The 14,259-nt window shown below is 41.0% G+C and overlaps 1 protein-coding gene across 1 annotated transcript in view; it reads left to right on the plus strand.

The window, feature by feature from the left end:
• The first annotated feature begins 4,654 nt into the window (after positions 1-4,654).
• The window catches only part of RLF (RLF zinc finger), a 99,138-nt gene continuing 89,533 nt past the window's right edge, over positions 4,655-14,259 (plus strand). Inside the window, exon 1 of the mRNA XM_003415526.3 lies at positions 4,655-4,904. Within this exon, the coding sequence (XP_003415574.1) occupies positions 4,665-4,904 (240 nt within the window). The 5' untranslated portion in view covers positions 4,655-4,664. The remainder of the gene's footprint in view (positions 4,905-14,259) is intronic.

Genomic DNA, 14,259 nt, shown 5'->3' on the forward strand with positions numbered 1-14,259 from the left:
TCCATGGTATATTCGATATTCTCCACCAACACCATAATTCAAAGGCATCAATTCTTCTGCAGTCTTCCTTATTCATTGTCCAGCTTTCACATGCATATGAGGCAATTGAAAACACCATGGCTTGGGTCAGATGCACCTTAGTCCTTAAAGTAACATCTTTGTTTTTTAACACTTTAAAGAGATTTTTTGCGGCCAATTTCTCCAATGCAATGCGTCCATCTTTTGATTTCCTGACTGCTGCTTCTATGGGTGTTGATTGTGGTTCCAGGTAAAATGAAATCCTTGACAACTTCAATCTATTCTCTGTTTTTCATGATGTTGCTTATTGATCCAGTTGTGAGGATTTTTTTTTTCTTTATGTTGAGGTGCAATCTATACTGGAGGCTGTAGTCTTTGATCTTCATTAGTAAGTGCTTCAAGTCCTCTTCACTTCCAGCAAGCAAGGTTGTGTCATCCGCACATCACAGGTTGTTAATGAGTGTTCTTCCAACCCTGATGCCACATTCTTCTTCATATACTCCAGCTTCTCAGATTATTTGCTCAGCACACAGGTTGAATAAGTACAGTGAAAGGATACAACCCTGATGCACAACTTTCCTGACTTTAAACCAAGCAGTATCCCCTTGTTCTGTTCAAATGACTTGGTCTAAGTATAGGTTCTTCATGAGCGGATGTAGCAGTACATTGACAGGAAACTGCCAGAAATTCAAGCCGGATTCAGAAGAGGATGTGGAATGAAGGCTATCATTGCTAATGTCAGATGGATTATGGCTGAAAGCAGAGAATACCAGAAAGAGGTTTACTTGCGTTTTATTGCCTATGCTAAAGCATTTGACTGTGTGAATCAAAACAAATTATGGATAACATTGAGAAGAATGGGAATTCCAGAACACTTAATTGTGCTCATGAAGAACCTATAATTAGACCAAGTCATGTGAACAGAACCAGCAAAATTTTGAAAATCTGTCGGCGTAGTGGTTAAGTGCTACAGCTGCTAACCAAAGGGTCAGCAGTTCGAGTCCGCCAGGCACTCCTTGGAAACTCTATGGGGCACTTTTACTCTGTCCTGTAGGGTCGCTATGAGTCGGAATTGACTCGACGGTACTGGGTTTTGTTTTTTGGTTTTTAAGCAAAATTTTATTTATGTGTGATATTAATGATACTGTTTGATGATTTCTGCATTCTGTTGTATTACCTCTCTTTGTAATGGGTATGCATGGGGGACAGCTCTTTAGAAGAGTTTTCTTATAAAAAGGAGCAAAAAAGTGGGATATAAACTAGAAGATGTTATAGAGTCAAGGGAGATTTTTGTTTTAATAACAAGGGACATTACAACTGATGGCTCCAGATTTCTAGCCCTGCCCCCTCTGAGACTCCACAATCATATATTCAGGCGCCTATCTGCCATCTCCCTTTGGATGCCTCACGGGAAAATCAAACTTAATCTGTCCCAAACAAAACTCTTATTTCTCCCTCACTCCCCAGTCTGTTCTTTCCTAAGTCTTCATTTTCTCAGTAAGCATCATTGTCATCTATTCAAACCAAAATCTATGTAGTGATTCCAGATTCCTTCCTTTCCCTCATTCTCCACAACCAATGCATCAGCCTGTCGGTTCTGCTTCTAAAATATATCCTGAATCTGTTGTCCTTATCATCTGGACTACTGCAGTCGCTTCCCGGCTTCCATTCTTGCCTTCTGTCTTAGTCATCTAGTGCTGCTCTAACAGAAATACCACAAGAGGATGGCTTTAACAAAGAGAAATTTATTTTCTCACAGTCTAGTAGGGTAGAAGTCCAAGTTCAGGGTGTCAGCTCCAGGGGAAGGCTTTCTCTCTCTGTCAGCTCTGGAAGAAGGTCCTTGTCCTCAATCTTCCCCTGGACTAGGAGCTTCTCAGGTGAAGGGACCCCGGGTCCAAAGGATGCACTCTGCTCCTGGTGCTACTTTCTTGGTGGTATGAAGTACCCAACTCTCCGCTTGCTTCCCTTTCTTTTTATCTCTTCTAAAATAAAAGGTAGTGCAGGCCACATCCCAGGGAAACTTCCTTTACACTGGATCAGGGATGTGGTCTGAGCAAGGGTGTTACATTCCACCCTAATCCTCTTTAACCACAGGCAGAAATTATGATTTATAACACATAGGAAAATCACAAAATGCAGGACAACCACACATGGACTAACTAAGCTGACACATATTTTTGGGGGACACAATTCAATTCATTACACGATACCACCTATTCTGCACACGGCAGCAAGAGTGATCTTTTAAAAGTGTAAATCAGATGTCACCTCCTCCAGTTAAAAGTATTTAATGGTTACCCATCACACTTCTTCTTCATCACACTTTAAATTCCCACTGCTTACCTTAGACTATAAGGTCCTACATGATATGGCCCTTGTCTCCTCCAACCTTATCTTCTACCACTTTTCCTTCTCCTACACCATGTGTCAGACACACTGTCCTTCTTTCCTTTTTTTAAAATCTAATTATCTGTATTGCAAATGTACAGAAATACAAAGAATAATATTACAGACAACCAGGACCCCATCACTCAGATCTAATATATCAATATTTAGCTACATTTGTCCGTTAAAATGTAAACTACATGTTTTCCTCTACATCTTTATGATTTGGAGGAGTGTTCCCAGCACATCATAGGTGCTCAATTCACCTGGTATGGCTGACTGAATATTTGCTTCAGATTAAAAAAAAATTACAGATATGGCCACAGGCTCTTCTTACACGTCCTCCCTCCTCTTTCCCCAGGGGAATTGCCATTGTAAAGGCGATATGTATCATTCTTTTGCAGTCCTTCATTTTAATATTTTTACTACTTGAGCATTGCTTTGTATGTTTTTAAATTTTATGGTAGAGAACAATACATTATCCTTGCAATCTGCATTATATCATGCATTGTTTTTCATATTTATCTATCTTGATGTGTGCAGTTTTAATTCATTCATTTACTGGCTGTATAATACTCCAGTTATGAATATACCATAATTTATTTATCCATTCCCCTACTGCTAAAGATTTAGGTTGTTTCCAATATTTTATCCTTACAAATAGTGCTGCAATAAATATCAGCAACATAGTGGTTAAGACGTCAGATTCTGTAGCAGGTTACTTAAACTCAACTCCCTATCCCTTAGTTTCTTGAATTGTAAAATGAGAGTAATAATAATAAATTTTCATGATAATGTTAGTAGGATTAAATGAGTTAATATATGCAGAGAACTTAACGGTATTTGTCACATACCAAATATCTATGAATCTCAACCATTATTATTAATTGCTAAATCACTGGACAGACGTGCATCTTCAATTTTATGAAATACTACAAATTCCTCTACTAAGTGATGTACCAACTTATACTTTTATCAGTAGTATATAAATGTCTATTATCTGTTTCTCACTAACACATTGGTACTAATTTAAAATTTCTGCCAATCTTATGGGCATGAAATCGTATTTTATTGCTGTTTTAATTTGTGCTTTGATAGTTATAAACCAAAAACTCACTGCTGTGGAATTGATTCCAGCTTATATTGACCCAGTAGAAAGGGTAGAACTGCCCTGGAGGGTTGCCAAGGAGCAGCTGGTGGATTCAAACTGCCAACGTTTTGGTTAGCAGCTGTAGCACTTAACCATTGTGCCACCAGGGCCCCTTGATAATTATAGCGAGGTTAGACATTTTCAGGGGTTTATTGGCTATTCATGTTTCTTTTTTTGCGAACTGTCTGTTTATATCCTTTATCTACCTTTCTATTGCATGGTTTGCCTTTTTCCTTTTGATTTTGGGAGATTTTTAAGATACTGACCCTTTAATGGTTAAATGTACGGTGAATATCCTAGTCTTTAGCTTGTCTTTGGGTTATTTTTTAAAAACTTCTATATTACAGAAACAAATTTTATTAACAAATTAATTAAAAAATTATATACTAATATATAATTAAAAACAATATATTGATATTTTAATGCAGTTAAATCTAACAATATTTTCCTTCTGGTTTATGCTTTTTTAAATTTTATTTAAGAAAATTTTCCCTATTTTGGTATCATAAAGATAGTCTATATTTTCTGAAAATGTTTTAAGTCTTTAATGCATCTGGGATTTATACTTGGATATGGTCTGAGGTAGAAATCTAATTGAATTTTTTTTCCCTTTTTGGAAAAAATGTCTCAGCGCCATTTATTGAGAGTTCACCCTTTCGCCAGTGACTTGTAACGCCACGTCTCAGAAACCAAGTTACCATGGAGCTAGTCTTCATTCCAATCTCACAACCTTCGCTTACTTTCTTCTACCTGGGGGTACTTTCCTCTAGGCTACTCTCAGGGCTACCTTTCTCCCGTGCTTCAGATCGTAGCTCAAACATCATTCCCCCGCTCACTTGTCTACAGGCACTTTCAGTTCGGTGACTACACGACTCCAAAGATGCTGGAAGGACCGAGGTTGTCAGGAGCCAGTTGTTGCCAGGCCGTTGCCAGGGCGTCGCTTGAGCGGTCCTGGAGCCCGCCGAGGGGAGGAGCACTCTGGGTCCCAGTGACGGAATTCAGCAGGCGCCAGCGTCGCCAGGGAGTGCGTCACCGAGCGCGGGCGACCGGGGGCGGGGCCAGGGCTGAGTCACGTGGCTCGGTTGCCTACGCGCTGCTGGGCCGTGGGAAGATGGCGGACGGAAAGGGAGACGCCGCCGCCGCCGGGGCCGGGGCCGGGGCTGAGGCTTCGGCAGCAGCCGGAGCTGGAGACGGAGCCGAGACTGAGCTCATGGCTCGGGGTCATCGCCCCGCATCTCCGGCGCCGGGAGCCCCGGGACTGCGTCCGTGTCTATGGCAGCTGGAGACGGAGCTGAGGGAGCAGGAGGTTTCGGAGGTCTCATCTTTGAACTACTGCCGTAGCTTCTGCCAGGTAAGGTGTTGACTGGTTGGCTGAGGGCGGCGGGGAGGGGAGCCCAGGGGAAGAGGCCCCAGATCCGTTGCAGCAGCCGGGGCTGGACTGAAAGGCGCCAGTTCGGTGTCTCGCCGCGCCCCCGAGCCGGGAAGGCCCAGCTCGGAAGCCAGACCACTGGCCCCCGTTCGCCCCTGCCCGACTTTGGCCACTGCCGGGAAGGGTTGCGCTGGGCTAGGCTGAGAGCCTGGACTGTCGGCGGTTCCCTGAAAGGGCCGTGCCCTGCAACCGTTGCCTGAGTCCCAACCGGGTGGTTGGAGCGCCACTGCCCCCTGAGGGATTGGTTGCTTGTTCCTGCCAGTAGATCCTTTTTTAAGTAGAGTGCAGATCTCCGAACTAGAAAACTGGGGTTTTTCTGAATAATCTGGGCAGGTGTGTTGGGGCCAGAGACTTATTTTTGGAGTCAGCTTCTCTGGGCCCCTGAAAGGTATGACAGATGGCTTTGAAAGGCATCTAAGGCTTTGGTTACGGATTGCGGAACCAGTGGGTTTTTGCTTTTTTGTTTTTGTTTTGCTTTTTGATGTTTAAGCTGTTTTTTCGCTTCTTCGGCATTCCTTTGAAGATTGTGATATCAGGAATAAGGTTGGTGGACCTTGAGTAGAAGAGGATCGGGAAAGATCGGTGGAGTGTGGCTCTTTGGCAGTTGTATGGTCAGCTCTGTATAATCGTCCGTCCTAACTTATGATTACATATTTATGGTTATGTTTAGTTCAGGTCTCCATGATCACTCTGAGATTTTTCTTCATGTTTTCAAGCTGTTTACAGATAAAAGAATTGGCCGTTATTTCTGCTTCTGCCGTTTGCTTCTGTCAGCATCCCTTTGCTCCTCGCTTGTTACATCTTCGGAGAATGCAAAATAATCCTGTGTGTTGGCATTTGGGCTCTTAATGAGTAGTTACCACCACTCGTATGTCAGCTTGTATATAGCAACGACTGTGAGAATGGCACAGGACTGGGCAGAGTTTCGTTGTGCTGTACATGGGTCGCAATGAGTCGGAACCGACAGACGGCCCCTAACAACAACGAGTAGTTGAGTGCGTTCAATCAGTTACAGTGTTCCAAAGTTTTAATTTGGGGAGGTGGGGGCAATTTGTTTTGGTAGTCTGGAGCAGAATCAAAAGTTGACTTTGGCTTTCCCATTAGCATGATTGGTTTTTCCTTTCTGCTGAGCCAGAAGCACTTCTGTTTGAATGTAGTTTTGTCCTTTCTGATCTTTACTTTATCACTCTGCTTTTTATGTCTACAACCTGCACCATGTCTTTGTACTATTAAATGTTAATTGTTCTCTGCTTCTTTGCTAGTAATTATTCTTAGTACAAACTTTTACTGACTCCATAGAATGATGCCAGGTACTTTACCAAGTGCTGGGGAAACATGAGTGAAATACGGCACTTACCCTTGATAAGTTTATAGTCGGGGGAAGATGGTGGAAATGATAGTATTTCCAATGCAGTTTTGGTAATGATGAAAAAGGAGGTACTGTATATACAGTGGTGAAGGAGAGATCCCTCATGAGACATACTAGTGGAAAAGACAATTAACCAGTAAAATGGAAATAAAAAGGTTAATTATAGATTGTAATATATACTTAGAAACAAGTAATAGAGAGGTCACTCTGGAATGTGTGGTCAGGAAAGGCGCTATGACTGAAAGGATGAAAATGGGTGATGTGGATGTCTGGGAAGTGTGGGGGGAGGAAACTCTAGTGCCAGAGGTAGAGATGAGAAGGGACTGCAGAATGCTATGGGAGAAGGGGGAGCTAATGGAACAAGGAGTAGTGATGGGTGAAGGGAAAGAACTGTAGGTTTTGGGTAAAGCTTCAAAGCTTGAGTGGTTTCCCTGGAAAGATAACTAGAATTAATGTAGCCAGTCAGATTGAAGCTTGTCAGAGGATGCCATATGTGTGTGTTCTGCTTATGCCTTGCACTTGCAGCTCTGATTTTATTTTCATTGAATGTTTTAATGTCTTGAGTCTTGATGGCACCTAAAAATATGAGGGTTAAGAAGAAAGTACTTTTGAAATTTTTTTTAATGAAGTTTTTTTTTTTTTTTTTACCTGACATTTTCCTGGAAAACCTTTATGGAAGTAGTAAATGGAATAAGAAAAGGTGTTTCTGTGACAGTATGTTGTAATAGAAAGCACATCGGATTGGGGTTAGTAGCATCCAAATTGTGACTCTTAGCACTATTGGCTAATAACCTTGGGCAAATAAATCACTTCCTTGGCTATAAAATCCAGGGGGTGGGGCTAGACCTGTAATCGACGACTGTGAAACTATTCCATGTTTTCTGACCTTTATCTACTTATTGTGCTTTATAAAAACAGTAGACTAGAAAGTTTATGTACAACTCTTCACAATGTTTGTCACAATGTTTTTGGCACATTTTTTTCCAGTGTGTCCATAGTTACAAGATAAAAAGAAAATTAAATTTCCGAAGAAACAGGGAAAATTTCACCATCAATTAATTTGGCTGAATAGCTCTTTGTTTCACATTTGAAAGGCAGAATAAGATTTATTCATTCACTTGAGAAACAGTGTGTGCCTGACTTTGTACTGAGTGTGGAGATATTAAGAGAATTCCTGTCCTCTTGTTTTTATGTGCCATTGAGTCCATTCTGACTCATAGCAACACTATAGGGCAGAGTAGAACCGACCCATAAGGTTTCCTAGGCTGTAGTCTTTACGGGTCAGATCATCAGGCTTTTCTCCCACAGAATGGCTGGTGGGTTCCAACTGCCAACCTTTTTATTAGCATCCAAGCGCTTAACCATTGCGCCGCTGGGGCTCATTTCCTGCTCTCTAGGAATAGACTTGTAAAGACAGGTCATAAGTATTATATTATCATAAAGGACTGATCTGTGCTCTCTGGGATGCTGAATTACCACAAACTTATTTTCGTCAGGTGTTGGTTTAGAAATGTTCTGGAGACTTAGAATGTACCAAGTAGATCTCTTCTGCAACGGGCTGGAACCATATTCCGTCCATCTCTTGTAGCACTTATAAGAAATGGCTCATCTTTGGAATTGCACCAAATCAAGAAATAAGCTAACATATCAAAGGATAGAGAAGCTTGTTTCCTTCTGGATATATTTTCAAAAGCTTGTGAAGATGATAAAAATGAAACTCTAAAAATAATAGTTACTAAGAAAATTATACTTAGATCAAGTTGTATTCAGTGAAAATTTGTATTCAGTGACTATAGGATGTGGATTCTTTTTTCCTTCCCCTCAGTTCCTTTTCTGAAAACATCGTTGGCCAGACAGTGTGGACAAGATTAACTTCAGAAAACCACCTTTCTTTGTTTTGCTGAAAAATTGATGATGTCTTCTCAAGTTTTTGCTGTATCTTGGAAACCAAGATTCCTAGTTTTACAACTGTTAGCTCTACTTCTAAGACACAATTTGAAGGCTTTTTAAAATAAACTACATTAACAAACTTGAAATTATTGGGTGAATAATTATGCTTTGGAAATATCAAACAAAATAATTTTATGAGTAAACCATATTTAAATGGGATATTTTTAGGTTCTAGACTAACAGTGGAAACCCTGGTGGTGTAGTGGTTAAGTGCTACAGCTGCTAACCGAAAGGTTGGCGGTTCAAATCCACCAGGCGCTCCTTGGAAACTATGGGGCAGTTCTACCCCGACCTTTAGGGTCACTATGAGTCGGAATCGACTCGATGGCAACGGGTTTGGTTTTGGGTTTAGAGTAACAGTGACTTTATAGAATTGTAAGGGTTAAAGTAAGTAAATACTGCAGGTATATCAGTTTTTCCTAGATAAGTGATTGACAAGGGCTCTGATTCAGATAGACAGTTCTGGCTCCACCATTTAAACTAGCTGTGTGACCTTGGAACTCTATGGGGCAGTTCTACTCTGTCCTATAGGGTCGCTATGAGTTGCAATCGACTCGAGGGCACTGGGTTTTTTTGGGTGTGACCTTGGGCAGGTTCTTGTATTTAAACCTTAATTTTCTTATTTGCAAATGGATAGTAATAGTACTTACTGTTCTCTATGTAAATACATTGTTGTGAGGACTAAGTAAGAAGATCTCTGTGTTTTTTAAAAACACCCTGCTTGCTGAATTGTCTGTTTGGGTTATTTAGACTTTTTAGCATTGGAATAAAGTCTTTACAACCTTCAGGTGTGGCAGTCTGCTCTGGGGCAGTTCTGCTTGCTTTTCAGTTCTCACCTAGCCAGTCCCATCACTCCTACTTTATCCTTTACTATTCAGGGGTTCTTTACTTGAAGTCTGTGAGCCCAAGTTAAATGCTGGACACTCCTCTGTTGTGGTTAAATTTTTGCATGTAAGTTTTCAAGTGCATTATTTTGGGTGGTTGGGGGGGACAAACCCATTGCCATCAAGTCAATTCTGATTCATAGTGACCCCGTAGGATAGAGTAGGAACTGCTTTATAGGGTTTCCAAGGAGTGGCTGGTGGATTTGAACTGCAGACCTTTTGGTTAACAACCAAGCTCTTAACCACTGTGCCACCAAGTCTCCATTTAGGAAAGACACATCTTAATTTTCATTTGATTCCTAGTGGCCCAAGACATGTATTAGGCTTTCAGTAAATATTTACTTGACTGACTGACTAATCTCCAAAAGAATATAAAACTAGTTGCCATCAAGTTCACTCTGACTCATACTGACCCCATATGTATCTGAGTAGAACTGTGCCCCGTAGGGTTTTCAGTGGCTGATTTTTCAGAAGTAGATTGCCAGACCTTTCTTCTGAGACACTGCTGAGTGGACTCAACCTTTTGGTTAGCAGCCAAACATGTTAACTGTTTGCACTGCCTGGGCAACCGGTAAAAACCTGGGCAACTACAATGACAACTGGTAAAAGGAAAGAACTACTACTTTAACAGACAGTCTGAGATCAGTGAGCATTCTTGTGGCTCTCCTTTTTCTTGTGCTATTTTGCCCCTTTCTCTCATTACAAAATTTCCTTCTTTAGGGCCCAGTGTAAATGTCACTTTCTCTGTGAAACTTTCCCTGATTTCACCGGATAGGTTTCCACTTATTAGTTTGTGTTCTTTTGATACTTTGTTCATATTTCTAGTTTTAACTCATTTTTCTTACCGTCACTGTCTTAGTTCAGGCCTTCATAATGCCCCTCCATTTGCAGCAACCTTTTTATTAATCCCTCTTGCCTTCTGACTGGCCTCACCTACAACCCATCTTTACGTTTTTTCCAAAATGTAAACAGATATCTTGTGACTTCATTCCTAAAATCCTTCAATGGTTTCCTGCCCCAAAGGCAAGATAAAGTTCATACTAGCCTGGCATACAGAGCCTTTTAGAATCTGGACCTAACCCCCCAGCTCCTACCTTTCCAGCCTCATTTTTCTTGTCCACCTTCACCTAAGTGTCCAACTTCTACAGCCTAGGAAACCCTGCTGTGTCCTGTGGGGTCACTATGAGTCTGAATTGACTCAGTGAGACACACAGCAACAACACAGTAATTGTTTGTTTGCATGTTTGGCTCTTGCAAGAGCGGGGATCTTTATTTATTTTTTTTAGTACTTTGTACCCAGAAAATATTAAGTGCCTGACAGACAGAAACTAATTTCTTGAATGAATTAAATTGTAGGGACTTATCGATATACTCAAGAGATAAGTACTTCAAAAAGAATACCTAATGTAAAATGTAGTATGTGAAAACTAATTTTACTGTAAGAAATTATTGTAAGGAAACAGGATAGGAGATTTTGGTCATTTCTTGGTGATATTACTATCTGTATCAACTTAACTTACATTCACGTAATAACACGCACATTTAAATGTGTGAAATAAAGAGTAGTGTTGAAGGTGGGAGAGAATGGGAGGGGTTATATGTAGTACTGGCAAAGAGCCCTGTTGGTGCAGTTGTTTCGTGCTAGGCTGCTAACCAAAACGTCAGCGGTTTGAACCCACCAGCCTCTGCGCGGGAGAAAGATGTGGCAGTCTGCTTTTGTAAAGATTATAGCCTTGGAAACCCTATGTTATGCTCTGTCCTGTAGGGTTGCTATGAGTCTGAATTGACTCCACAGCACATCACCACCATAACAACATAGTATTGGCGAAGAGTTAGCAGCCCAGTAGCAAAACAGTTTGGAGATGTGCAGAAGGGGAGGATCAGTCTCCCTGACTCCTTGAGGCTGGTGGCCATGAAGACTCTTGAGCTTCACCTCTTTCATTTAAAGAACTTTTGACAGATTAGCTTTTATTCTTGTGCTTTTATTCTCTTGAGCTCTCTAAATAGAAGCTAAGTGATAGGTAGTTATTATAGCAACAGTTAGTGGTGCAGTGCTTATGACCATGTTGTTGTTGTTAGGTGTCGTCGAGTCTGTTCCAACTCATAGCGACCCTATGTACAACAGAACGAAACACTGTCCGGTCCTGCGTCATCCTCAAAAACATTGTTGTGCTTGAGCCCATCATTGCAGCCACTGTGTCAATCCATCTTGTTGAGGGTCTTCTTCTTTTTTACTGACCCTCTACTTTAGCAAGCATGATGTCCTTCTCCAGGGACTGGGTCCTCCTGATAACATGTCCAAGGTACACAAGACGAAGTCTAGACATCCTTACTTCTAAGAAGCATTCTGGCTGTACTTCCTCCAAGACAGATTTGTTCATTCTTCTGGCAGTCCATGGTATATTCAATATTCTTCGCCAATACCATAATTCAAATGCATTCATTCTTCGGTCTTCCTTATTCATTGTCTAGCTTTCTGGTGCATATGAGGCAATTGAAAATATCATGGCTTGGGTTAGGGGCACCTTAGTCCTCAAAGTGAAATCTTTTGCTTTTCAACACTTCAGAGAGATATGAGGTATATGTATTAGTAAGGGTTCTATTTTCATGTAAGTTGGGGTAATGTTGGCATAAATGTCAAGGTACATTGTGTGTAACATTTGCCAAACTTAACCAGGTTCAAAACATTTAATGTGTTTGCCATGTTCTAAGCCCTATATCAGCCTAAAGTCACATGCCTTTCTTTCACTGTAAGCAAAACAAGATGGTGAAGAGTTGATTGTTTCACGTTTCTGCACACGACTGAGTTTTGATTCCTTAGTTTCAGTCTAAAACATGACTAACTTTATGAAACATTTCTTTAAAAAAATTTTGCAGGTTTTAAATTATGCTTGTTGTCCTACATTAAAAAAAATCAGTATTAGATTTTTTCAAACATTGAAAATGAATTATATTTCAGGCATATATTGAGTCCCAGGTTTATTCATCTATGCTGCTCACTTGTATTTCTGCAGCATATCTAGCTTGGGAACTACTATTGTATTTGTCCATTCTTAATTTAACGCCCCCCCCCCCATGTCTTGTTCTTTCGAGTGCCTTTGTATTTATTCATTTTATTGTGCTTTAGATGAAGGTTTATGGAGCAAATTAATTTCTTGTTAAACAATTAATACACATATGGTTTTGTGACATTGGTTACCAACCCCGAACGTGTCAGCACTCCCTCCTTCTCTCAACGTTGGGTTTCCCATTTCCATTCGTTCAGCTTTCCTGTCCCCTCCTTCTCACTTGCCCCTGGTGTGCCCGTATAGTCTTGTATACCTGGTTGACCTATGTGTATTATTGTTTGTTTTATGGCCTTGTCTAATCTTTGGCTGAAGGTTGAAGCTGAGGAGTGACTTCAGTATTGAGTTAAAGAGTTGTCCGGGGTGTACTTTCGGGGTTTCTTCAGTCTCTGTCAGACCAGTAAGTCTGGTCTTTTTTTTTGTGAGTTAGAATTTTGTTCTACATTTTTCTCCAGCTCTGTCCAGGACCCTCTATTGTGATCCCTATCAGAGCAGTTGGTGGTGGTAGCTGGGCACCATTTAGTTGTGCTGGACTCGGTTTGGTGGAGGCTGTGGTAGTTGTGGTCCATTAGTCCTTTGGACTAATCTTTCCGTTGTGTTTTTGGTTTTCTTCATCCTCCTTTGCTTCACATGAGGTGGGACCAGTGGAGTATCTTAGGTGGCCTCTCACAAGCTTTAAGACCCCAGACGCTCCTCACCAAAGTAGAATGTAGAACATTTTCTTTATAAACTATGTTATGCCGGTTGAGCTAGTTGTCCCCTAAGACCATGTCCCCAGCCTTCAGCCTAGTAATTCAGTCCCTCAGGGAGTTCGGATGTGTCTGTGAAGTCTCTGACTTTGCCTTGGTCAAGTTTTGCTGACTTCCTCAGTATTGTGTACTGTCTTACCTTCGCCAGAGTTACCACTTACCTATTGCCTAGTGAGTACTTTTCCTTTCCCACCCCTCCCCTCCCCCATAAACATTCTGTGAAACCTTCTCATGAGTTTTTATAATAGTGGTCTCGTACAGTATTTGTGCTTTTGTGATTGACTTATTTCACTCAGCATAATGCCCTCCAGATTCATCCCTGTTGTGAGATGCTTCGCAGATTCATCACTGTTCTTTATCATTGCACAGTATTCCATTGTGTGTATGTACCATAGTTTGTTTATCCATTCATCTGTTGATGGGCACCTAGGTTGTTTCCATCTTTTTTGCTATTGTGAACAATGCTGCAGTGAACATGGGTGTGCATATGCCTATTCATGTGACGGCTCTTATTTTCCTAGGATATATTCGTAGCAGTGGGATTGCTGGATCATATGGTATTTCTGGCTTTTTAAGGAAGCACCGTATCATTTTCCAAAATGGTTGTACCATTTTGCATTTGCACTAGCAGTGCCTAAGAGTTCCAATCTCCCAGCAGCTTCTCCAGGATTTGTTATTTTGTTTTTTTGATTCGTGCCAGTAATGTTGGGGTTGAGGTGGTATCTCATTGCAATTTTGATTTGCGTTGTAGTTTTAATGGCTAGTGGGAAGCCCTGGTGGTGTAGTGATTAAGAGCTATGTTTGCTAACCAGAAGGTGGGCAGTTTGAATCCACCAGGAGCTACTTGCAAACTCTATGGGGCAGTTCTGCTCTGTCCTATATGGTTTCTAAGAGATGAAATTGACTTGGTAGTAACAAGTTTGGTTTGTTTTTTTAATGATGAGTGACCTCGAGCGTTTCCTCATGTGTCCGTTAGCTGCTTGAATGTCTTCTCTGGTGAAGTGTCTGTTCATATCTTTTGCCCATTTTTTAACTGAATTGTCTTTTTGTTGTAGACCTTTGTTGGATAGCCAACATTTTTTTCCAAGTCTGTAGGTTCTCTTCTTACTCTTCCGGTGAAGTCTTTTGATGAATACAAGTGTTTAATTTTTAGGAGATGCCAGTTAGCTAGCTTATCTTGTGATGTTTGTGTATTGTTAGTTATAGTTTGTATCCTGTTAATGCCATGTGTTAGGGCATCTAGCATTGACCCTATTTTTT

This window comes from Loxodonta africana, chromosome 3 (genome assembly GCF_030014295.1).
Source record: "Loxodonta africana isolate mLoxAfr1 chromosome 3, mLoxAfr1.hap2, whole genome shotgun sequence".
Classification (NCBI taxonomy): Eukaryota; Metazoa; Chordata; class Mammalia; order Proboscidea; family Elephantidae; genus Loxodonta; species Loxodonta africana.